This window comes from Pempheris klunzingeri, chromosome 4, assembly GCF_042242105.1.
Source record: "Pempheris klunzingeri isolate RE-2024b chromosome 4, fPemKlu1.hap1, whole genome shotgun sequence".
NCBI classification, from domain to species: Eukaryota; Metazoa; Chordata; class Actinopteri; order Acropomatiformes; family Pempheridae; genus Pempheris; species Pempheris klunzingeri.
The window spans coordinates 12,271,619-12,298,167 of record NC_092015.1 but is presented as its reverse complement, the minus strand read 5'-3'; the positions used below and the strand labels follow the sequence as shown (position 1 = coordinate 12,298,167).

Sequence of the window (26,549 nt, the reverse complement as noted above, 5' to 3'; positions counted from 1 at the left end):
TAGAACAATAAATTATACATGGTGAGGCAACAAAAATCAATTCCAAGTGTATGGATGCTTTGCTGTGTAAGATTTGTTTGTGTGTATTAATATTTGAGATTTTCTCCATCACCAACTGAGTGCATGCAGGTTGCTGTGATGACATGTCGCATACAGTTTGCACTACTGTGACTGCACGGCTTCGTTCAGTGGCATCACTAACGTACAGCTCAACAGGTCTGCCTATATAACAAATCCTCTTAGCTCAGAATCTACTTCACTCATAAAGAACATCATCAGGGAAAAGAGGGCGGCACTTTTTATAGCCGATTTAAGCCGAAATTCTGTACATAACCTGGTTCAGACTAGGTTAAATTTGCAGCATAAGTCACTGTGGTGATCTAGTCAGATTAAAAAAGAGCCACATTTGTGACATTTACAACTCTGGCTTTAGGCTCAATATACCTCCCTAACCCACTAATCTTTGTGATCTAGACCCACTGGACTTTGTAGTCAGCCCCCTCTGGGAAAGCGTCTGTTCAGTAGTCCGAGCCAGTAACAACGGAGGATTTTACCAGATAAAACCCCACACTTATACAGCCCCCCCCCCCCCAAGAACCTCCATCTCTCTGGTTTGCCTGCTTGTTTGTTTAAGTCAGTGCGTTTGCGTTTTAGAGGCTAAAAGCAAACATCAGCTCATCATGCCTCTACTCACCTCTCCATAGCCGAATATCAGTCGATAACAATTGGTGGGCGATTGATCGGACCACCCTAATTTATAACAGTGGTTGCCAACCTTTTGGGCTTGGGACTCCTTCAAATGAGGCAACATCTACTTGTGACCCTTCATTTTGAAGGAAGTCAAAGTATCTTTTATTTGACAATAAAAAATTAACAGTCTTTGTGCCAGACATCCATTTTTTTTCTCTGATTCCTTTAATCATCTTGTGACCCATCAGATTTCTCTTAGGACCTCCTGGGGGTCCTGACCCACAGGTTGGGAACCACTGTTCTACATAATACCATAGTTTGAATTTAGACTGCAACGTTTTCCTGTCTTTTTGGAGCACAGTAGTTACTTTGTCATACCTATGCTGACACAGCCATTAATACATAAATACAGTTAACTGCAACATCCATTACCACCCACATATATACGGAGATTAAATGGCCATTGCATTAACACAGGTCATGACTCAACCTCTATTCTGTCAGTGTGTTAGTTTCAATGATGTCACCACCAAGTCACTTGACTGGGTGACCGGCGGTGTAGTCAGCAGGGCTGTCAGAGGTCATCTCTGACTCCGTCACTCACTCACTTGTTCAAGTGGCTGATGACATATTTGAAGACCTCGTAATTCTCCTTGGGGAAGCGGCGCAGAATGTCCTTCATCGTCTGGAAGCGCTGCTCTCTATCATTGATCTCTGGATGGTGGCAGACAGAGAAGAGAGGTTAGAGAAAGGAGGAAAGTGGCCGAAAGAAAAGATTAGGGGAATCTGAGGGAGAAAAAAATGGCACAGGAGTGAGAGTACAGAATAATGAGGAGGAAGTACAATGGAGCAGTGGAGAGTTTGAAGAGCGTAGTGAAGGCAATTGGATTCAGCTCTCAAAAAAAATCTGTGCAAGACACAGTGATTTCATCCTACAGCAGTACGAGTTTCACACATCCCAGTGATGAATACGCACACGCACACACAATTCAAAAGGACTCCAACCAACAATTCTCAAAAAAGAAAAAAAAATCATCAGACAAAGATCACACACACTGCAGAGGAGAGACATACCACACATACACCCATCACACAAACACACACATACGCTGGGTGTGTTGAGCCTGACGGCAGTGAGGAGTGAGTCAGAAAAGCTGACGTCACCTGCTAACACAGTCCATCCTGTGTGAATGTGAGCGAGGCAGAGAGCAGCAGTGGGAACAGCAGATGTTCTCTTCCACATCACAAACATGATTTACAATCAGAGAATCTGAGTTTGTATTCCCACAATGAGGTCAGCGTGGATCAAAAACAGATTTGAGGCGCGGTGACTTCACACAGCCTCAGTTCCTCCTGCTGTACATCCATCATCAATCATCAAAACTTAACCAAGCTCTTATGGCTTATTTAAAGTAACGTCACCATCACAGTATCCACTAAAATCCACCTACCCAGCTTTTTCCACAGTTGTCTTTTTATCCACCTCTTAAAAAAAGCTCAAATTCTCAAAATGCCAAACACAATTTGCCAATTTCAACTGAATGGAGGCTTTCTTCACCAACTCCACCTCACTTTTCTTTTTCACTCCCTCTTTTTTGCCTCTATTGTGGCACAGACTGCAGGAGCTTTATCAGGTCTCTGTCACGGCTGAGGGGTCTCGCTGGGGCCGTTAAAACACACAAACACACACACACACACACACAGAGGCAGAGCTCAGTGAGTGACAGCAGCCTTGCGGCCTGGGGGTAAATCTCTCTAGTGCGATGCAAGACTAAGCTACGCCTTAAATCTCCATTCCGACAGATTACAGGACACAAAGAGAGAAAGAGAGGCCTTGGAGAGTGCAGGAGCACCCTCGTTTATCTAACATATGACTGTTTTCTCATGACTTCATTCAGACCCCGTTATCCTCAGTGCTCCTGCATCTCTCCGTCATGTGCAATCATCCCCACATCCTCCTTCCCGAAGCCTTAAATATTCTCTCCTCCATCCCTTTTTCCTCCGTTCTCCAGCTCCTCGCCGAGCAGCAAATCCAATTCTCCCCATGGATGGATTTAGATTGCAAGAGTTTTGCTTGTTAGGTTAAAGAAACATTACAATGAAGGGAAAAAGGATTTAAGGCAAAATCCAATACACCTCGGAACTCTCCCCACAGCCTTTTGCCCCATGTCCCCACACACCGGAGCCCCAGGACTTACTGAAGGCCTCCACCAGCTCTCCCTGCATGCTGTAGGGCACCAGAGGCTCAGGCAGCTCAGAGAAGAAGGCCTTCATGGCTCCGGCTACTGTGTTGATGGTGAAGTCTTTCTCCACCAGATCCAGGTTGTGGTCTGGCAAGGAAATTACAACAGAAAGAAGACATTTACAAAAAATACAAAACACACATACACAATATATACATCACTATTTTGCATCCATACAGTAAATAAGACAGGTGGCCAAAACAAACCCTTTCTAAATACGTCAGAAACAACAGCCCTACATAATGCTACTGTGGGGAAGCTTGCTTTGGAAACGTTCACTCAACCACAGACTGGGCTATAACATCTAGGAATGTTACATAAGGGTAGTTGTCTGAAACAATGCCATGAAAAATGTACAAACATAAATAAAAGCAAACAAAACACAAAACTCACCTGTTCTACCTGCCTTAGACTTTCTATTTTCTGCTCTTTTCTGTGTTGCAAATGAACTTTGAGTACAATGAAAAGCTGGTATTATTATTATTAGCATTCCACATAGGCTAACTGAACCAAAACTGCATATATTCAACAAGACAAAATGGTTGCTTGACAAATCAATGAACAAGAAAGTTTTTTGAAAGTAATGGACTTTTATATGAGTGTTGCATTAATACGATAAAGTACTTTGATTCGTCACGTATCACATTTCTTGGATCAAAAGCGGACATTTCTGTCTGGTTATTGATTTTTCAGAAAATGTACTGCAGCATAATATAAAGATATTACAATGTACAATGACACATTGTTAGATGGTTTTATCCATTTATAATTATGGTGTGCCCTAGACATTATCATTATTATTATTCAATTAATATTATTAATTAATACTGATAAATAACAAATAGCATACCAGGTGATGTACACTCTGATCATTTTGGTAAATAAACTTACTTAAGTAAAAGTACAATGAACTGTAGACAATTTTAAAGTAGATTAGAAGAGAGAGAGAGAGACAAGCCAGAGAGCAAATCCACTAGAGTGGTGCACTAGAGAGACTATGTGTGTGTGAGGAGGGGACTTAATTAAAAAAGTCATTTTCTGATAACTACTTTACAAAGGTAGTATGTGTAGAAAGAAGAGAGGCAAGAAAAAAAAAAAAATGATACAGTTAGCAAGTTCTTCAACAGTGTGAGGAGAGCTCCCATTTTGAGGGTTTCCAAAGTACAATGTCTCTGATGCTGCTTTCTCCTGGAATGACTTATCTGAATCTTCAGGGAGCTGAAGAAGTACCATCTTCAGTATGGATAGGAGACACCTACGCTGTAGTTTCTCCTGTAATTGTCTTGTCCCATTGGCCCGAGGCTCAGAATGATTCAATGCGGGGCTTCAACTCTTATTAACTGAGTTGGATTTAACGTCAACCAGGCGTAGATGCGCGCGTACACACACGCGTATACAGACCATCTTGCTCTGCCATCCATCTCGGCAGCGACATGCTTCATTAACCAAACCAATCTGGAGGTAATTAACTGCCCACACCAGATAGACACACGCATGGAGACACACATTGGGAGCACTTGTGTGTGTGTGTGTGTGTGTGTGTGTGTGAACACCTATGCACACACAGAAGCAGGTAAAATATTGAGGAGGAACCTCTACAGTCTAAAAGGACACGGAGGCCAATTCCATCTGTGGAATTAATGCTCCCTGGTTAATTAAGGGGAGCCAGGCTTGTTACAGAGAGAAGCAGACATGCACACACATCTTCATGGCCTTTTCTTCACACCCAGCCTGTAAGTGTGCAGCTGAAGCAAGAATGAACAACTGTACTTGTGTACGTGAGAGTACTGTGACCGGAATGTAACGTACCTTGATCAAATTGCCGCTGCATGCTTTCCATCTCTGCCTTGTTGCCGCTGACCCTGTAGATGCCCTCTGTGTTCAACCCTGGTGGAGGGAGAGAAAAAGGGGGAGAGAGAAAGAGGTATGTTATTAACTTACTTTTAATTTCATGAGTTACATTTTTAATTGGATAAGTATCGAGTATGGTATTTATAGGAGCTAGTCAATCACCTCCAAGAGACCTTTGATATATCATAATGTGGAGTACAGAGGCAGTCTGAAGGGCTGAAAGTAGAGCTACTGTACGCTGCTCTAATGGCCTCTCCCCATGTCCCATTCCATCTAAACATACTATTAGCACTATTTATTAAACCCATAAAGCACTCCTGCAGGCCTGCTAAGAGCCCACTGGTGCACTGTGACAAGCTGAGGCCACCTTAGTGCCACACACTTTAAAATGACTTGAGGAATTGCAGAAACCATGTGCTTTTCCTCTCACATCCAACTTTATTCCCAGGAGGATATTTAACAAAGATTTGCAGCCTTTCTTTAGACACTCAACAGCCAAATTGTGTCCATATTTACAAAAGGTTTTGTGGCGGAAAACGGAGGGGAAGCAGCACCGCTTTTTGCTCGTTTGAGCAGCAAGTGACCAATGCAGCAGAAGAGACTGGGTCTGAAACTGAGAAGGTTATAGACAACTTCGGTCCATTTAATAGTTCAGACGACATTAATACTGTAGCAAATTCAAAGATGCATGCAAGGAAACTTTACAAGAGCTCTCCATTCGTCACTACAACACATAAGAGCAGGAATGCAACAGTCTGCTATTTTTCACACAAATCTGCCTTCTGTCCCTCCTACTTTCTATTTGAACATGTATTTCTCCAGACTTTTAATGGCTCGCAGCAGGTGCTGTTTGATTGAAGCAGCAAATTAAATACTTATTAGGGAGGCTTGTTGGACTTTATTAGCTGTTCACAGCAATAACCCATTCTACAATAATCTAATATAGTTGACAGTTTCAGAGTGTTAAGAGCTGCTAAAAATCTCCCACATTGATTTTTCATAACTCCGGGAGACCCTTTTAATTCAATCCCTGATCTTTTTGTCGAGCTGACAACTACTGAGTGACTAAGCTAATATCTCCTCACATGATGTTCAACTTTTGTCTTGCTGTAAGAAAAAGCACAACTGCGGTTTCGATATTGTCTGGCTTTAAAAATATTTCAAGTTTAGTGGCAGAAAACACTTTTTTGAACTTAACAGGCAGAAAACATGCTTTCGACAGCCCAGTTTTTATTTAGCATATTATATCAGTTATCTATATAATCTCAGTTAATGTACTAAATTGAAAGAACAGAACTGTGGTGATGCAGTAAATAACGCCTTCAGTGTGGTATTTTAGCAACATATCCACTTACGCACACAGTGAAAACACCGAGTCAAAGCGGGACAGTGACAGAAAGGAAAGGCACATCGATAGCTGGTGTGAGTCACTTCATTTTCATTCATTTATATAAGATAAGGTTCCACTCTCTCTGCGTTCACACTTTGGTGGCGATTCAGGGAGACAAAGAGCAATCCAGAGGGAGTGAGGGAGACAGGGAGTGGCAGAAAAAGAGGGCGAGATAGAGAGAGGCATGGAGGAAATGAGAGAGCTCTCAGTCAAGGCATACAGCATCGATCTCCCCCTTCTACCAATCAATTATCCACAAAAGCTTTTCTAGCCAGACACTAGGAAAACAGGGATGGGTGGAGAGATAGGGAGAGGGGAGTAGTGTAGCTGCGGTGGGGAGAGAGAGTGAGATATAGGGGCAAAATAGGACAAGCACCCAAGTATGAGAAAGATAGTGGGGGAGTGTGAGGACACATAGCAGTGAGGGTCAGGCTGATGAAACAGAGAATGGGGAAAAATAAAGGGATTAAGATGAAGAGGTATATATAAAGGGATAGGGACTGTGTTTGAAACAGCAAAACACAGAAAAGATGGAGGTTAGAGGAGCAGTGGGAGGGGAAGAAAAGTTAGTGGATAAAGATGGTGAAAAAGGAGCTTTGGTAAGGTGAGCTCTCCAAAACAGCAGAAAACAGCATCCTCTTCCTCTGGGGTCAAACAAAGCATTAGCACTTCCTGGGGTCAACGTAAATATCAGCACTTCCTGCTGCAAACAAATGTTTAATCTACATCCTCTTCTTAAGCGTGGTCAGAAAATTCAACTTTATCTTATAACTTCTTTTAAGCTATAATCAACAACTGGAAGTGCAAACCTGAAACTACAACCATCAAGGTGACTTCACAGCTTCCAACATCATTTAAGTGACCAAAAACACACCTGTGTACCTGCTTTCACACAACGTTGGAGCCTGATAAATGCTCCTGCAGTTAGCGGCTGCAGCCTCTTACTGTCCGACAACGCTCCAGCTGATCCCACATCAGCACAGACCCCAGCGTCTGTCTGAGTGCAGCAGCCCAGAGGCTGATTTCATAGTTCACAATGAAAACAGGCAGTCGTTGGGTGCTGCCCTTTACGTCGCTATGGAGGCTCCCACGGCCAGCAGATATGCCTGCACACGCTAACACACATTCATCACCTCGGCACCCATGAGCCGAGCACACTGCGGCTACCGCTCTGAGAGAGAGCCAGAGCGGAGGAGAGATAACAGCAGTCACTACGGATTGATTTTGTAGAGTTGCTTTTCTACAAAAATGCATAAAAATAACACAAAAGACCACATTCAGTCCCATTATTCTCAAGGACAAAGGGAGTGAGCTATGAAGCACAATTAAGAGAAGCAACAAAGAAACACGATTTTTGAATAGAAAATATGAAAACAGAAAATAAGAGTTTTTCTTCCAGTGAATCATGTTGTCAAAATATGCCTCCACAATACATAAAATAAGAAAAAACTGGTTGTTGTATCCATAGAACAAAGTTTCTAACTGGTAAATCAAAGAGTTGGCTTTGTCTGTCTACAACAAATTATTTTTCATCACAGAGACCATTCAGCATTTTTTTTTTTTTCAGACGTAACATGAACACAAGTCTAAAAGAGGATTATAAATGGCATTTAGACAGATAGGAAGAGAGGCACGAACAATAGGTTTTGGTTTGAGTTTGCTGTGAGTATTTGTTTTTGAGAAAGAGGGAAAAGGGAAGGATGTAGGTCAAAGCTGCAGCTCCAGGGTCAGCCTCACAACGTCACTCATTATCAGTTCACACTATGGTGACAAACATAGTGTCAGCGCTGTGTGGTAATTTCCTGTGAGTACAATTATACCCACTGATTGTAGACGCAGATATGGGATAAGTAAAGTCGGACTAAGAGCAACCACAAGCGAAACTAAGTAGCACATTGTCACTAATTTCCCCTTCCAGTTGCAGTAATTTTTTGCGTGGGTGTGCCATTCTGTACCGTGTTCGTATGTAAAAAAAAATATTTCTGTCCACATATTCTTATTGGTTCTGATGTGAGGGGCTACACTTCTCTCTCTCTCTCTCTCACACACACACACACACACACACACACACACACACACACAAATAACACAGATGCAAGCTAAACACACACGGAAAAGAGCTGAGCCCAAACATTCTCACAATTTCCTACCTTGTGATATTGATCGGACAGAGGAAGCGATGGGGCAGAACATTACCTGGCAACCCCTTGGCTAAAACACACTCTGGCACACACACACAGCATGCTGACGGCAGGAAGGAGAGCAACGCAGGGGGGAAAGGAGATGGAGGGGATAGCACGAGAGAGAAAAATGCGGTGAATTGAGAGAGGTGACGATAGGACGGGAAGAGGTAGAAATATGGGTTAGGAGGAAGATGAAAGAAAGTAAATCTGACAAGTGAAGGTACTCGGAGGGGCAGAGGGAAAAGAATGACTGGATCAGGAGAAAGAAGTAAGCGAAACAAGGACGCAGGAGAAGAGGAAGAAACAGAGAATAAGGCAAAATAGGAAAGAGGGAGGGATGGTAGGAGGTGGAAAACACCTCTAGAGGAGCTGTGCATTCATCCTCATGTATGCACACACCGGTGTGTATGTATATAAACGCATAATTCAACCAGTTTCCTCCTTCATCCAGAACTAAGTGCTGTGACTGCTCCAGTGAACATCTGAACAGGATGAGGTGAAATCTAACATGATGCCTTGTCATCCAGAGCTTTGCCCCTACACTCCTGCACAGAGGAAGCAGTGGATGCTTTTTTAAGGCTGCAGTAATCCACAAATACAGAGTCCTTAATCAGGACAGAGATTACAGTGAAATGATTTGGCATGTCAGTAAGCAACAGCAATGTTTTGACAAACTTGCTTTCTCAAACGCAACTCACAAGTTGCTACTATTGATGTCATGTCCCCTCTAGCTTTTTGTGGACATTTGGGAGATTAAGTATCCTTGGAGAAGGTTACAACTGACAGTTCAAAACTAGTGCTTTTTGTTTGGCTGATTCCAATATTTTAGATCCAATACTTTTGAAATAAATAAATAATCAATTCAGTAATATGCCACCAAATTTTTTTCTTTGAAACAACATCTAGACCTTTAAAAAATAAAACTGGTCTGCTTTATTCTACAGGTCCATGAGGGGACATATTATACAAACACACTTCACACTATGTCTTCTCAACATAAATATCTGAGTCCACGGCATGTCTACAAAACTCTCAAACTGTGAGAAAAGACCATCCTCTCTCTCTTTCTACTGTTCCATCTTTCAGTAAATGTGTGTAAAAATGCTCTGTTTAGTTTTGGCCCAACTTGCGATGTCACATGCAGGGATCTTTTGATCATCATCAACATTTCTCAGCTAATGTGTTTATAAAAAGATGTTGTCTCAATAAATGTTGAGATGTTTGGTGGTGGAGGTGCGGGAAAGTGACTCAGTACTTCAGTATAACTTCAGTGTCTAAAATCCTGGTTAGGGCCCAGCCAAGAATAGAGAGATGAGTACAAATATCTATACATACACATCGACTCTGCACTAAGTCTCATCTGGTTTAGTGTAACAGCTGGTGGCAGACTGAGAGGCAAGCTGGGGCAGTGGGGCACCAGAGCAGCCTAGCAGGGGGTTTGGCATCTGTGCAACAGGGTAGTGTGGTTAGAAGAGACTATCCGACCACATCTGTGCTCCCAGTACTCCCAGAGAGGAGAGGAGAGGAGAGGAGAGGAGAGGAGAGGAGAGGAGCTTTTCTCCTCATCACATTGAACATTGAATAAGGCTTTGATGACTAATTTTAAAGTTAGGACAAAACACTGTGACTATAACCACAGCAAACAGAAGCCACACAAACCCTCAGTAGCGAATAGCGTTAATTAAGTAATATGCATAAACAAATATGGAACCTGTGTCACCTATGGATTTCATCACAACACCCCAACTTGGTTCATGTCCCTGGAGGAGGCCGTCTATAAAGCCTAAAACTCAGCCAAGCGTTACCATTTATCAAACCTGAACAAAGAATAATGGAGACTCAAAAGAAAGCACGGGGGCGCGTGTGCATAGACACAAAGGCTGCGTGTGATTTAAGGAGGATGACAGAATCACAACCTTAGCGGTGAAGACCCCAGTACACAACAATCCCACCAGGCAGGATTAAGATAAGGACAAAATGCTGAAAAAAAGCAAGATCAAAGGGGGCAGGTATAACATACGCAGAGGGAGAATGGATCCTTTGAAATAATTTTAAAACATCTAGTACTTATAAGAGTGAAAACAACAGCTTGTGTTGCACCAAATTGTATGCCTTTGAGCATCAGCACTCCTTATTGTGTAAAGCAAATCAGATTCTCACCTGTTGTTTCAATGAAACGGATGCACTTCTCAATGAAGATTGGGATGGGTCTCTCAGGAGTGACCACAGTGGGCAGTGGCATACCAAAGTAGTTGCTTTCGATGGGTTTTGAGATGGAATGCCTGGGTTTGGGTCGTGGTTTCTGGAAAAAAAAAACATTGAGAAAAGAGACCAGATTGGTGGGAGCACTCTGGGAAATAAAGTCAACATTATGTGAGGCTGACTGGCATTAACACTGGAGAACATGTCCAAAATGACACCAAGCCTAGAGGCAATGTTTGTGAAATTACTTGATTTAGGTCGAATAGACCATGACCTTATTTATAAGTGAAAAACACCTGAGCAAAAGGATGAACCCATGCACACACCAATCTTGCACATTCCCCAAATCTTAAACTGATAAGCGATCATACATTCCTCCGTCTTTAAGCCTGTTCTGTGCAACATGAGATACACATCAGGTCCTTCATGGCTCTGGTCTCTTCACCCTTCACCCCCCTCCTTGCTTTGGCATTCAATGTTTCTCTTCTTCTCCCTCTACTGCACTGCAGCTCTCAGATAATCCAACTCTCTTATCAGTTGTTTAATTACTTTCTAACTCCTGTTATTCTCCTGTTTAGAGACCTCTCCTGCAACATTCTCTGCCTGCCTCCGTATGGCTGAGGCATCAGAGGTAATTGAACGGCGTTTTAATGGTGTTCAGTGGGAATGTTTTGAAGGCCCCTGAGGCCTGGATCTCTAGTAAGTCTGTCAGCCCCCTGAGGCTCTGCCCTGGCCGGAAGGGTGGTGAGGCAGGGATGCATGGTTGGCTGGGCACATGGACTGTGGGAGCAGTGCAGGCCTGACAGACAGACACAGAGAAGCAGCAGAGGAGTGCTCATTAGAGAGAAGGAGCCCGGCGAGCCCTGTGCTCTAGATACTGGCCTCACTGCACTCCACCAAGCATTTTCCATACCACACATATACACACTCACTCACAGTGGTAGTGAAACACTAATTAAGACTGAGCAGATCATCAAAGGCTCACCTGGACTTTTTCTGCACTGCCTATTGTTTCAACATTTTGGTGAATTTATTCTGTTGTTATACATTATCTATTGTTATTACAGATAAATCATTAGTATGTTGGGAGCTGCACAAGAGATGGAAAAGTAATCAGCAGCAAATACATGTTTTATTGGCAGTATTCCCATGCATATTTTATTTTGAATTTCTCTTAACTTAAATTTATTATGTTTTTTTCCTTTTCTTTCTTAGTTAAAATTCAAAATAACTTATAATTTAATGTTTGCTGTAACAACAGTACTGTTTAAATCAGATTTAATAATAAATCACATTGTTCTGCTGCAAAAGATCTTTACTCAGACATTCAGAAACATGTTTGTAAAAGTATGTAAAAAAAATGTATGTAAAAGCAAAAGAGCATATTGGTCAATGTGATGTTATATTGTTCTGTGTCAGTGTTTATATCGGCACTGGCCTTAAAGATCCAGTATCATTCAGGCTCTTTCAGTGTTTTTCTGTATTAAACTGCAGAAAAATAGCACTGTCGCTGCATCACCAGTCAACTGGGTGCTCAAGTGTCAGTAAAACAAAATGCCAAACATAACTTAATAACTCTGACTGGCTTACTGAAAGAGTCTGCTCTTCATTCAGCAAGACCCCTGAGATGCTGATTGAGGCTCTGTGCTGAAGCACATCTTGGTTAAACAAGTGAAGACTTTCCCAGCAAGTCAGCAACTGTTGCCCAGTTATCTTCCTATTATTGGCTCTACACGAGCTGACTCCTGACTGGAATGCCTTTACTTATCACTCCCAACAACCTCCCCTGGTGCTCTGCCCGATCCCTCTGTGACACTTCCTTTCCCAGCATACAACCGCATCTGTATCTGTGCATGTACATGCGAAATTTGTATTCATGTGTTCATGTGGCTTTGATTGAATTAAAAGGGGTAGTAAAAATAGACGTGATGCTACAAGACAACAGCCTCTGTGGTAGCAGAGAGCTGTACTGTCATAACTCACTGCCAGCTTGGTTTTCTAGCTCCAAGTAGCAGCTCATAATTTATTTGTGTCCCATCACACTGACTGTGTTGTATATCTGTGCCCTATCTCAGTTTAGCAGACTGTTTCTATACACTCCCCCTCCTCTCCTCCACCCACTTTCTCTTCTCCCCCTGCAGTTTTGCCTTCTGGCCACTCCTTTTACTTGCTGACTGAGACAGGATATGTTGCCAACGCTGAGAAGACAAAACAGACCTCTACCACAAAAGACAAACAAAACACATCCTTAATAATAAGATACAGACACCATAGTGAGCGTTTACATACACAACATGCAGAAACACAAAGCCGCAAAAAACCCAAAAAAAAAAAAAAAAAAAGCCCTATCAGTTATATCATGCCTCTTAATCCTCTCCGGCTCCATTTCATTTTCTCTCTGTGGCTATGTTTTCTCCTTTTCTTTGATTGTCCCCCCTCCCACTTATTTCTTATACGAGGACACTAGACTGGAACTAGGTGACTGAGGAATTTGAAGCATTCCTCTTGCTGGCTGAGGAGGTTTGAAAAAAGCTGCAGGAGAGAGAGAGGAAACGTTTCCGGCCTCTTGCAGAGGGAGGGCGGGCGGGACACAGACACAGTTGGTCATTGCCTGAGGTAAAAAGGGGTTTTAAATTGGGCTCGGAGTCTAGTTTAAATTATTTTTTTCCTACCCGTCATGACTCAGAGTGGTAGACAGTACCCTAAGGCTCTGACCAGGAGATTGTTTACACTGCATGAACCCAAACCTTCACCCTAAAACCAACTGAAAGTCTAACTTTGTGTTAACCCTGACAAGCCACTAACAGGAACGACCAGTTTTATACCAACCCAGAGCTGCTAGCACACATCTCCCTGAGATCACCAAATAAGTCAGTGATATGTCAGTTAACCTGAGGGGATATCAGACTACCGCAGTTTGAGAATGAACTCTCATCTTTGAGACATTTGCTTAGAAAACAGGTGATGGAATTTAGTTCTTTGTTGCAATCACAATTGAGCCATAATGGTCTGTAATGTGAATATCCAGATCCCAGACCTGCTGTAGGCCACAAATCAGAGGCACTACTTTGAGCAATGATTACGACATTGATTTAAATTTGGCTGGCTTCAATTCCTGGGGGGATTTGTTTTGAAACATGAGAGTTTATAATGCGTTATAGGATACTTTATCGATCCCTTTCCCCACATGCACCCTCACAGGGGTCCCACAGGGTCAAAGAGCAGGGTTGGGTAAAAGTCGCAGCCACTAGAGGGTTAGTTACTTGCTAACATGGGGCTGAACTGGGATGTCTACTTCATTGGTAGTCGTTCCTTTTTCAGAACGACAAATGGCACTGCACATATCAAGTCAGTTAGTGCATGAAGGAATGATGTAGTTTCAGCAGTTAGGAGTTAGTTATGTGAGAAGACAGCCTTTACGCAGGTACTTGGACATCACAGCTGAGGGTGTGAAAACATTAATCATCCCCCTCCTGTTCCACCCTACTGACAGCCATGGTAATTATCACAGACAGCACAACATAAGCAGCTGTAACTCCTATTCAGCTGGCACTTCTGTACCATGCCATGAGGGTGAATGAATAGCATACCAGGCTGATAAGCCTAGCAGTGTAGGTCAAAAGTATTGTCACAAAACCCGTGAGAGACAAGCACAGAAATGAACAAGAGGGGGATAGACAGAGATTAAAGAAACAAGTGAAGGGGAGATTCTTGATTATGCCAAAAAAAAACTGCAGAAAAACAGAAAGAGAGATGTGATGAGTACATGATGGGGAGAGAAAGAGAGCAAAGGTTAGCAGAGGTTACAGGAATGTGAGAGGCAAGAAAAGTATGAATCAGCAAGAAGGGAAGACAAACACTGAGAATGTGAGAGAATGAAAGGAAGGAAGCAAAGAAAGCCAAGCTGACATTAGAGTCTAAGGAACAAGTTGACCAGTCGTAATATTGCAGAACAGTAACAGTGAACAGTAAACAGCACTGCCTTAACTAGATGAAGCTCATGTCAATCACTAGATCACTATAGGCACATGCACTGCACTCTTTGACAACTTGGTTTCAATCAATGTGCCGTTGTTTAACAAGTGAGGCTGAAAGCAAGCTGATAGCAGAATCAGGCTCTGTAAATTATAAGTGAAAGTAAAGGGTTTATATCTGGACAAAAGACTCCAGTGCTGAGATTCTCATGTATTTTTTGCTCATTAGCGCTCTTCCTTCCTGAACAGCAGGGATGTTTACAGCTAATTTGCTGAGCTATAACATTAGTTTTAATTTCTCCTCATGTATCGCTGTACAGGGAATTCTGCGATGGATGTTGATGCTTTCGAAATCTTGCTGAAATAAATGTCAAACCATCTCTCATATAACGAGAAGCCTGATGCAACCAACCAGGCACACAAATGTGCTGTGCACAAACAGATAACATAGCACAGTGTATGCTGTGACTCTGTCCCTATTCATTAAGAGTTTCTGCCTTCTGGTATTGAAGTTTACTGACTGGAGTTTGTGTCTTTCTCCTCTGATGATCTGGCTAGTTTAGAGAGCTCTCACAGTGCGGTCAGGAAAAAATATGGCTGTTTCAGACAACCTCCTACAGTATGTCATGTCCCTGACTGCAGACTGTAGAGAGATTATACTGAACTCGTTAGTTATTCCTCAACTTTAGTGGTAAACAGTTATCCACCAAAGCAAACACGTGTTGAATCACAGCCTAGATCTATTTATTATACTAGGGATTATGGATGTTTTATCCATTGCGTCCATAATAAACACATGTGAGTATGTAGTGTATGAAACTTTTCAATTTTGAGTTCATTTTAAGGTTTGTTTGAGAAATCGCTCAATATTCTAAAATTACTAAGTGATCGATTTAGGTAATGGATGCATTCAAAAATGATTTTGGAATAACACTTGCTAAGAGCTGTGTTTGTTTAAAATGTTCACAATTTAAGATGTAACCCTTTTTTTGGTCACATAATAGAGTTGAGACATATTTGCTCATTTTAACCCATATGTCACACATAAACTAAAACAAATGGCATAAACACTAACCTTTGTATTTCTACGCAGGCTCTTAAGAATATTTCTCCTTTTGGGGTCCTCACTCTCCTCAATGGAGTTGTCTTTTTGGGCTCCTCCCTCATCCTGGCTCGGCTTGGGTGGACCTCCCATCTCATCATCACTGCCTATAGAGAAGCTTGTCCTAAAACTGCTGAACTTGCCAAGTCGTTTGGATCTGTCTCTGTAAAGCTTAGGCTTTACCCCAATGGCGGACAGCTTTCTCCTGCGCTCCAGTGAGCTGCTATCTGCCTCGCTGTCTGACCCGTTCCCCCCAGCACTCCCGTTGGCGTGACCTTTGTTGGCGTTGCGGATGGTGATAATCTTGCCCTGTGTGCTGTCATGAGGGACAGAGTAGATATTCTCCTCTTCTGTAGGTCGAGGTTTGCTCACAGCATCCATAGGCTCCGCATAGTCTGAGGGGTCATAGCCACCGTCGCTACCTGGAGCCCAGGTGACAGCTTGGGGCAACGAGCGGCGGTTGGTTCCACCCTGCTGGTCCATGTAGGGGCCGAGGTTAACCTTACGGACAGGCTTGGGCTTCACTTGTGGAGGAACCTTGTTGTTCAGCTTGCTCTCAAAGGTGCTAAGCTCGGAAATGACAGAGAAGGTATCACTTGAATCCAGATCTGGCAGCTTGAAGCTTCCGAGGTGGGAACTGAGACTACCATCCTCCCTCAGGGTAGGGTAAGGTGGTGACGGGTCGATATCGTCCTCTGAGTCCATAAGAATGTTAACTGGACTAGGAGAGCCGCAGCGAGGGCTGATGCTCTCGTTGGTACATGCCTCAGCCACATTATCATACATATGGGTGGCCTCAACAATAGTGCGCTTCTCTACCACCTCTTTGAGGAAGGATTGGAAAAGGTCGATCTTATGAAGCCCCCCTACTACCCCACCATGTCCACATATTACTGTGTTAAACCTGGCATCTATTTCATGGGCCAGTTCCTCTCCCTGACTGACCTGCTCTTTAGCAGACTCTGAGTCTGACAGCTCCATCTGGCTCTCCCCTACTGCTAGCAACTGGACTGGGATGATGTCTTGGACCTCACATAAGAAAGCACATAATGTTTCCATAGAGGCCTTGCGGCGGGCAGAGTAAACTGCAATGTAGCCATGGACCAGTCTTGTCTTGCGGAGAGAGAATGAGGAATGGAAGGAGAGCAGTGACAGCTCAATATTCTGCCTCTGACTGCCTACACTGACATCCAGCAAAACAGAGGTGCCACTGCTGAGGCTGGATGCAGGACGACAATGCTGGGGCAACAGGAAAGGCGCAAGGAGCTGGTCTAGGTCATACGTGTCTCCACACATGAGGCACATGACTATCCTCAGGTCTGCTTCTAGCACTGGCTGGGACTGAGAGTCTCTGAAGCCAGAGGATGAAGGCGGCAAGGGAGGTGAGCTGCTCCCTATGCTTCTCCGTGATTCTAAGAGGCCCTTCAGCATCTGGTTGATCTGCTTCTCATTGACATTGCGCCCGTAGCCCATGCCTGGAGAGGCAGGGTCTAGGTAAGCACATTGTAGCTTTCCAGCGACCTGCTGCCCTTGCTGGATAAGAGTCTGAGCTGTCTCCCCCCCAATATCCCCTATAGACCCCACCCCCCTCTTGGTGACCAGAAGGAGGGACAGTGGGAGTTGCGCTAAGCTGTTTTCCCTTTCCCTTCTGCTTAAAGTTGACTCTCTAAGCTTCTCTATACTCTCAACAACATATGAGAGGGATTCCTTTGAGTTATACAAACATAAGCAACCATGGGGTGCAAAAGTTGGAGTGTGGAATGAATTGACTGGCAGACGCACATTGCCCTCAATGGGACGTAGGGCTAACTCATACATCTTGCCATCTAACACGTACCGATCATCACTCGTGCACAAGGCCCTTATCTCATTTGCCATCTCTCTGGCTAGCCCATCTTTCCCTAGGATGACAAGATTTATCCTTTCAGCCCTCCCCACATCCAGTCTAGAACTGTCTGATGATGGGTAGCGAGTAGGGAATCTACTGGCCAGTATCTGCTCTATCTTACTGTCAACACAGTGGGGGCTGTTGGGACAGGTGTCTTTTGTGGGGTGGTAGACAAAGTGGATATGTTTCAATACCAGAGCATCCCTTTCTGCCTGCAGCTTCTGCAGGGCTTTAAACCTTTGCTCCTCTCCCAACACCTCCTGAATGGCTCCCATTTTCTCTTTACTTGGCTTTGCATCAACTTCCAGCTCATAAAAGAGCTCAGAGTACTCAAGAAGCAGTTCCTGAAAGTCCTCTTTGGCTCTGTCAATGATTTCTTTCTGGTGTTTGTTGTAGATATCTAGATATTCAGCCTCGTCCAGCCATTGGTAGAAGTCTTCATTCATGATGAAGCTTCGGGCCTCTTCCCAGGGTTTCCCTGGTGTGATGAAAGGAGAGACACTTAGCTTCTCCTTGAACTCCCACCTCATCTCAGCCCGTTTGCGCTCATTCCTTAGCTGCTCCAGGTGGGTTTCATAGATAGCTTCAGCTGCAGGGGTCTCCAGGAGGTCCTGGGGGATTCGATCATCCTCCATGTTATCAATGTGCGGTGTGGTCTCCCAAGGGGTGTCATCTAGCACTACAAACCACTGGGAGAAATCTCTCTTTGTCTCCAGGACTTTCTGAACTCCAGACCAACTCAGGTGGTCTATCTCGTCCAACTCTGGTAACAGTACAGACAGGGCTTGTGGTAGTGTAGTTAGATAGGCTTTTCTACGTTTCTCTATATGCTCTTGTTTAAGTCTATGGACATGCTGCTGGAATAGCTTCTTGGCTTTAGCTGTTCCCTCAAGGAAAACATAGTCCTTGTACTCAGGCGCAGATTGCATGCGACGACTGACAGCAGGCCATGTCTCATTGTGGTTCTTCACAATTCGGTTGACCAGCCACTCGTAGCGGTCTTTAGCTGAGGCAATCTGTTGACTCTGTTGTTTCAGTGCCTCAAAGTAAGGGATAATTTTGGGCTTTCCCCTACTCTTGTCTATTAGCTGAACCAGTGTAAGAAAGGCTAAGTCAACATTGACATTAGAGCGCGCTGATGTTTCTACCACCTGCAGATTCTTCTTGGCTAGGGCAAAGGTGTGAGAGTCTTTAATGTAGCGCTCAACTCCTTCATCACATTTGGTGAGAACCAGTACCACGGGTTTCTTGGTTTTGGCTAACTGGTTGTACAGGTTGGTGACAAACTTCATCTGGTCCTCAAAGCTCCGGTTCATACCTCTGCTGACATCCACACAGAGTAGGAAGCCATCCACCATAAGCTTGCCTTCAGGCATCTGTTTCTGCTCAAAGTCCTGCTCCAGCCCCAGCTGATCTGTGCAAAAGTACATCAGCTTCTCAGCCGAAGCCAGCTTGGTGGAGGCTGCCCTTTTGATGTAAGGCTGGAGGGCCGTGCTTCGGTGTGGCTGGAACGTCTGATCATCAATAAACTCCGTCTGTTCCACCACATTCATGCGGCTTTCTGGCCCCTCCTCCATCGTCCGCCCAGCCTCTCCCCAGAACAGGAAGTGGTCATTGTTCACTACACGGCCTCCAAAGTCACTGGTGCTGAGAACAGAGGTGTGATCCAGGTAGAAGTCATCTGCACTTGGCCGGACAAAGCGGTTACACAGGCAGGACTTGCCAACACCACATTGGCCTTTCTCCTTCTCCGTGCCGGACAGCCCAACCACGACCAGGTTGTAGGTGGGCACCCGGACATCTTGCTTTTTGGCCATCATCATCGCTGGCAGAGGCTCATCCTGCCATGCTGGCCGCTAGCTCTAGGGAGAGGAGAAGGCTGCCAAGGAAGGAGGGTTTCCATGCAAGAGGAGCTCACTGGGCTGGGGTCTGGCCCTGCATGATAGAGGGAAAGAGAATCGGGAGATATAATTAATCCAGAGAAATACAGGAAAAAAACATTCCAATGACGGGCTTTATTATTAGAAAGCTATTACGCCTCTCATCTAAATTCATACTGTGTGCCTATGTGCTGTTAATAATGTTTAATCTGTGATCCTATTTCTCCTCTGAATGTTTCCTGAAAAGATTGAGGTCAGTGGCAAAGCTGCTGGGATGCTGCACATTACTTAACCCAGCTGTAGCTCAGTAAAAGGCATTTTTCTCGATTCAACTCATTTAATGTTTATACTGTCAGGACTGAACTGCTAACAGCGGTGCCTTCCACATTTCATTCCTATGTTCATTGAGATTCGATATGTGTTTTGGCTTATTATCTGACATCTAACAGTATGGTTGGTCGTCTCACTGCCAGCAGCAGCAGAATAAAGTTATGTGGGATTTTCGCTAGTGCAGAAAACAGACACATGAATGTGCACACAAACACATTCTCCACACGCTCCACCACACACTTGTGAGAACAGGCCCACTAAGCTCCCTGCACCCCAAATGAAATACACACACAAGAAGATGAAAGCAGATAAGTGTTCCAGAGCTAAAGTTACTAATTGGCCAACTAGGGAAAGCCATCTGCATTTTAAAAGGCTGCACTGCCTGTTGGCTGACTCGTCTCCATCAGCACCATGTTTTCCTATGTTTCTAACCAAACAGCACTCAGAGTTGGCTGATGCACCATCACTAATGTTTTCACATATTTACCTGCAGTAGAAGCAACAAATTGGAGACGTGCTGTCAAGAAACAGCACATGAACGGAACATACATAGAGGCTTAGTTGACTGGCCAATGTCAGAATAATTTATTCCATTAGTAGATCCGAGGTAAAAATAACAAGAGAGGGGACGAGGGATGGGAAATGCTCTTTATGGAATAGCCAGCTTTGACAGCACAATTTGTAAGAAACAAAAATCTTCCAAGACAGCGAGCACACATACTTGTAGTATAAGACCACCCCCTCCATGTCATAACTGAGGCGTTAATGTATTAAAACAGACATTAAAACCACTATTAATCATGAATAGCTCTTTTGACAGAGAGCACAAAAGCAGACAAAGCCCTCAATGCTACTGAATTGAGTTTGTCAGACAACAGAGAACTGCGAATGTGCAAAGCTGAACTTCAAAGTCCAACACTGCTACACCAGAGGGGTAGACAATGAAAAGGAAATGGGAGGAGGAGTGAGAAACTCACTACAGTGGAACATGCTATAGTAAGGCAGACTACAGCATATTGTATCTTTGTTTTGTTTTTTGTTTGCTGAGTGGCACTAATCGAAGTTCAAAGCTGACAGTTATGGCAAATCCTTGAAACCCTGAGTTTCACTACAGCAAATTGAAATCAGACTGTGAATTAACATTACAGAGACAAGACCTCCCCGGCGCTTCACCAGGTTTATAACCAAGTTCCAGCAGAAAAAGGAATCAATATCAAAAAGAATGTCTGGTGTTTTGATATTTGTAGAGGTATGCATGAAAAATGTATCAAGGCATCCAGAGATATATACCCAGTCTATGCAATAATAAGGTGTGGTGTGTTGTACTCAGCCAGACTTGCTGGATGATACATTAGTATAGGTATATGGACTTGGGAATTATTGTTAATTCATGGACTTCTCTTTCCAAAGTCTCTTGTAAATATGTCTACTGTGTGTATTTGCTTATCTGCATGTGCACACATAACTTTATATAGGATTTCTACTGTGTACACCCGCATTTGTGTGAAGTCTGTGAACACATCCAGTTGGAAAACAGTGCAGCCTACACAGCCTTGACTAGATGAGAAGAACTGCAGATGTGGTATCTATACAGCTAGAGTCAGCAGGTTAACAGCGTACCTGTGGCCTGACCTAATCATGTTCACACTGCAGAGCAGACAGCCTCAACTCCAATCAGCCACAAAAAACATAACCTGCTGCCCCTGGATATGCTCCGCTGGTTAAGCAGACCGTGCATCTAGCCCGCTAATCATCCTTTTTTCTATACTGTATCTACATGATCCCATCCTGAGCTCCTCACTGATCAGGCTCACAGACATAAAAATGGAAGGTAACATGGGAAATCGTTTTGAGATGAACTCCACCAATAAATAGCTCTGTATAGAATAGTCAATTTAGCAGCAATTTTTTTGGTAATTGTTATCATTTTAATCTAGTCCTATTCCATTTATGTGGGGCAGATGTCATTTACTGTATTCTAAAAAGGATATACATTTCCTTTTGGAAGTCAACCAAAAGGGATTTCATGTAGGTTTATTAGCTCCGCTATTGCAAAGGTTGCTGTGAACTGCATCTTTGCACAGAGTAAACTGTTGTAACATGCTTGAAGTAGCTGCCTACTGAGCTGACAGGGGTGTTACATACAGATAAGTCTGGAAGCCTGTGTGCAGGCCCGCATTGGCAAAAATGACCTATATGTGCTTACACATGCATGTGCACACAGACTACATTTTTATCCCATGTAACATCCTGGTGATCATCATGTCATGTGTGAAATGGGTCGTGTTTCTGACCAGTTGTGAGAGTATCTGGATTAAATGAAGTCAAGCACTCCTAAAGTCCCTATGGACATGGAGTTTAGTCAGGCTGAACACTCTCACAGATGCTTAGCTAACATCTGCTTCATTGACCCAACCTATCTTTTTCCAAGAATGTTCCTATGTGTGCATTGTGCACTGCAGTCAAATGCAGGTTAGCTGTGTGCAGGTGATAACCGCAAAAGAATGGCAAACAAAAGAGACATAATGCCGTTTTCTTTTTTCTGCGTCATCCTAGTAACATGTCAGCGCAAGATGCAAACAGACAGCTCACAATTCAGTCTTAAGTGATGTGAGGGTGTGATGATTCAGAGCATAGCAGCAGCTTATAATAGAATAAAATGCTTCATGAGACTGACTGCCGTGCCCAGGCCAAACTGACAGAAACATAGACTACATATGACAATACAACTGCACAATTCAGGCTGATTGAACAGCCTGTCTACTGGCAGTCAAAGTGCAGCATTTCATAGACAAGAGATCTAGTCATTCAGGGAATACATTTCCTCTTTCTGCAAATTTACAAAGCCACCACTGCCTGAGTGGTGGTAGCTTTAGTGCAGTCCAGTTGCAGAGCAGTCAGTCAGCCAGTCTTCCAGTTCACCCTGAGGCCTGGAGTCTGGTGCGCATGTCCAGCCACATACCACTGTCTCGAGGCCTAGGGCTGTTTAGGGTTGAGGCAGAGATAGGTTAGGGCCTGCGTTGCATCTGCCTCTGACCCTGAAACATGAGGGTAAGCAGAAAAGGAGAGGGAGTGAGTAGGAGGAGGTGGAGGAGATGCAGGAAGGAGTGGAAGGCACTGGGGGAGGAGACAGGGTGGGAAGTTAGTGAACATGGAGAGGATGAGGGTGTAGAGAAGAATGGGTATGAGGGGAAGGGGGGAGAGGTCAGTGGCCTGGGTCATGTGAGCTGCACACTGGAATCCCCTCAGGGAAGACGGGCAGGGCATGGTGAGGCCTGGATGAGTTAAGGGTCAGAGTCTGACCCATCACATCACCCCCCCCTTCCTAATCACCAACAGCATTACAAGCGGGACATACCCAAATACCACATCTCCATTTCCCTGTTGCCTTTTCTTCTTCCTTTCTCTTACAAGCATTGACAAATCTAATCATTAAAGCAAAAACACACATTAGACAGCAATCTCGCCCTGACTGAACCGGCGCTTTCTAGGTCACAGACTGTCTCAAGGACAAGAGAAGCCAAGGAAGATAGGATGCTTCTGTAGGGTATTGGAGTACAGCCTGAAGCTAATGCTAGGGCGCCAGGGCGTGAAGTTCATCACAACATGTGCCACAAAGGGCAGCAGGGAAGAGGCTGAGTTCACTGCCCAGGAGGAGAAACCATGTAGGCTTCACGGGGTGGCTGCATTCCTTTCTTTACAGAGCAAGGAGGAAGACTAAGCCAGGGAGTATCTCCCAGGAGTTTGAAATAATTGTGAGTCAGGCCTGTTTTGATACACCAAAAAAAAAAAAAAACATCCTTATCACCTTGACTTGTTAGTCTGAGTGCAGAGTGCATGTGGACTGAATGAGATAACCATGCATGTCAGCTGGATATGAGGAAAGTTCGCGAGGGATCTCATGTAAGTAAGTATTTTGTGGACAATAGAAATAACAGGAAGTACATATTTTCATAATTTAATACAAATGAGGGGGTAATGTAATTCTAATATATGTGGGGGTGCATAACCAGTGATCTTCAAGTTATTTCCTAACACAACAATAAAACTATTAGATATTTCTTACTGAATGCAGCCCAGTTTATACTGAAAATTGCAAAACGAGAATAAACAGGGAAACCTGCTTGGTTTCCCAGCAAGCCCTTTGGTTGTACAGTATTATACACTCAGGAAGTCTGGGAGTAGACAGAAACAAAGGTCATGAAATAGTCATGAAGCAGTGTGATGCCAATGATGATGACAGAGAGGCAGCAGGGAAAAACTCTCTCTCCCCTTTATTCTCTACGATACAAGGCTGGCTGGGCCTCCCTTTGCTACAGTCCAAAACATGTTTTTCCTCTCGTTTTCACTCCTTCTGCATGATGCAAGTCTGCAACCAGTGGTACTTCCGTTCTCCTATCCCATCTTTTTTTGTCTCTCGTGCTTTCACCCACAACATTATCCTCGTCATATAGATTTCCCATCTCCATCTGTCAACATTTCTTTCATTCTGTCTCCATCTCTCTCTCCCACACTCTTCTTCTACCCCTCTCTGGGGACTTGTTGTCCATTAGTAAGAAACTAGGTTTGTGGGCAGGGGATTGGGCTGTGGGTGGGTGGGGGCAGTCCTTACACTAAGGCTGTGCTCTCTCATTACACAGGGGTATAAACACACAGATGAAAGTGCAGAATAAATGGGGGGTGATGAATATAATATGTACGCTGATGAAGAAAGAACATAATGCAAATATATAGCACATTACTACTGATGCAAACACAGACGTGAGTGTTAAACAATTACAAGAATATATAGAAATATGTAAAATTCTGTTTCCAAACTCTACACATTGAAGGCACTTAACATGAAGCGATCTGTGGTGCAGCAAAACTAATTTGTTTCTTCTGCAAATGTGACACATCCATCTATCACTCACCAAACAGGAAATACAAATTTCCTCCTTCTTCCCCATCTACTGTATGTTGTGCACGCATCAACAGAAAACATAAACACTGAAATTGCACCATTGCTAATGCACTTCACAAGTGGCCAGGCACACAAAATACACCAAACCAAAGGTAAGAAATGATTGCATATGAAGAAAGCACTTAATACGACCCACAAAAGCTCAGCACAGCCTGAATCAGTCGAACTATGTCACTCAACATACATGTCTGCACAGGGCGCTCAAACAGAAACATTAATGCAGCACCCAAACAGCTATCACATATCCAGGTCCTGATCCAAGAGGGCTGGTCAGTTGTGACTGGGATTATGGAGACTGTGGATTAGCTACGGCTATTTGCATCTTTCCATTTGCAGCATCACAAGTGCCGCTGTCTGTGCATTAGCAAGATCCGATGGCATGGTGATATAACCACATGAAAAAAAGACCAGAGATGTAGATAACAAATCCTACTGCTCTATCACACGGCACATTTGCATACCGACACTGAGACACACATATGTGCTTGATATAGACTGAATTATACAGTATGAGCAGAGCGTTCCCCACCCGTCTGTTATGTCCTTGGTTATCTCTGTATTATAGTCTTTAGTAACCTATAATGCAACTGCCATGCAGCAGGTTTCTCAGCTGTAAGTTCACTTCCTCTTCCTCCCTCCGCCTGGCACTGCAGAGATAGAGGGCCAGTTACTGATAGACCCCCTGAGGAGATAGGTGGTCAGACAGACAGAGGGAGGAAGGATGCAGGATAAGACCAGAAAAAAAAAAAAAAGGTTTAGAGGGACAAAGACCGTAAACAAACTCAGTCAACAATTGGGAATGTAGGATATCAGGAATAAGACAGACAGAAGAGGGCAGAGAAGACCATATTCACAGCCTCATCTGAAATTCAAGACTATAACTGAACAGTTCAAGGAGCAGAGACAGAAGAAAGAGCAAGGTTTAAGTCAGATAAAGACAGAGTCTTGAAAGAGTGGATAGCCTATTTAGAGAGTGGAGGGAGAGAGCGAGAGGGGCAGAGGAGTGTGTCACTGTGGTTTAACCTCTTCAGCTGCGCCAGAAGGCCTTACTGATAGTACAGCTAAATATAACGTGCTGGAAACATAGGCAATGACAGCTATAAATCTGAACTACCATCATATAAAAACACCCTTACCAACTCACACGTACATGCACAAGTACTCACAGCGCGATGCCTTCTTCAGCGATAAGGTAATTTCTCTCCAAGCTGACAGCGAAGAAGTAAAACTGAGAGGCTACAGTGTTTCTGCAGCCGTAACGTAGAGAACACCAGTTCCTATGGTGGGTCATAACACGTTACATTTATATATTCTTACTTCTAAGAGTAGTTGTTTTTCTGAATACTTTTCACCCTTACTAAAGTACATTTGCCATAAAGTCATAAAGTATATGTACCTCTACTCCATTCCACTGGGCTACACACTTCTCACTACTTTCATTGCTACATGGCGTCAGTTGTGCGCGGCAACTGAGTGGTAGGGAGAGGGAAAGAGAGCAAGCAGCAGAGGAAGTGACAATGAATTAACAGTAAATGTAAATTTTCTTAAAAACGGAATAAAGGCTGCAGCTTCCCAAGAAAATGGTAAAGCTACCGTGTGTTATTTTGCTGGCAACTGCTGGAAATCTGAAGGGAGTTAGCCCTGAAATAGGAATCGACTTCGGCCCTGGAGGAAAACAAACATCTCCCCTGTGCTTCCCGACAACAGTCACTGAATGCGTGTACACACATACACACACAGACACACACAAGCACAGACAGACACACAATGCAGACGGCATCCAAGCCTCTCCTTTGAGGATTCAGTCAGTAGCAGTAAATATGATTTTTTTACTCTTACCCAAGTAGAGTTGA

The 26,549-nt window shown here is 43.8% G+C and overlaps 2 protein-coding genes across 2 annotated transcripts in view; one reads left to right on the top strand and one right to left on the bottom strand.

The window, feature by feature from the left end:
* Positions 1-26,549, bottom strand: part of arhgap35a (Rho GTPase activating protein 35a) — a 61,453-nt gene that overhangs the window by 2,989 nt on the left and 31,915 nt on the right. Inside the window, exons 2-6 of the mRNA XM_070829621.1 lie at positions 15,609-19,458; positions 10,518-10,659; positions 4,743-4,820; positions 2,889-3,020; positions 1,299-1,404 (exon numbers count right to left, since the gene is read on the bottom strand). Coding sequence (XP_070685722.1) covers positions 1,299-1,404; positions 2,889-3,020; positions 4,743-4,820; positions 10,518-10,659; positions 15,609-19,346 — 4,196 coding nt within the window. The 5' untranslated portion in view covers positions 19,347-19,458. The remainder of the gene's footprint in view (positions 1-1,298; positions 1,405-2,888; positions 3,021-4,742; positions 4,821-10,517; positions 10,660-15,608; positions 19,459-26,549) is intronic.
* tmem160 (transmembrane protein 160) overlaps positions 1-26,549 on the top strand; it is a 133,087-nt gene that overhangs the window by 80,424 nt on the left and 26,114 nt on the right. The gene's annotated exons all lie outside the window — the stretch shown is intronic.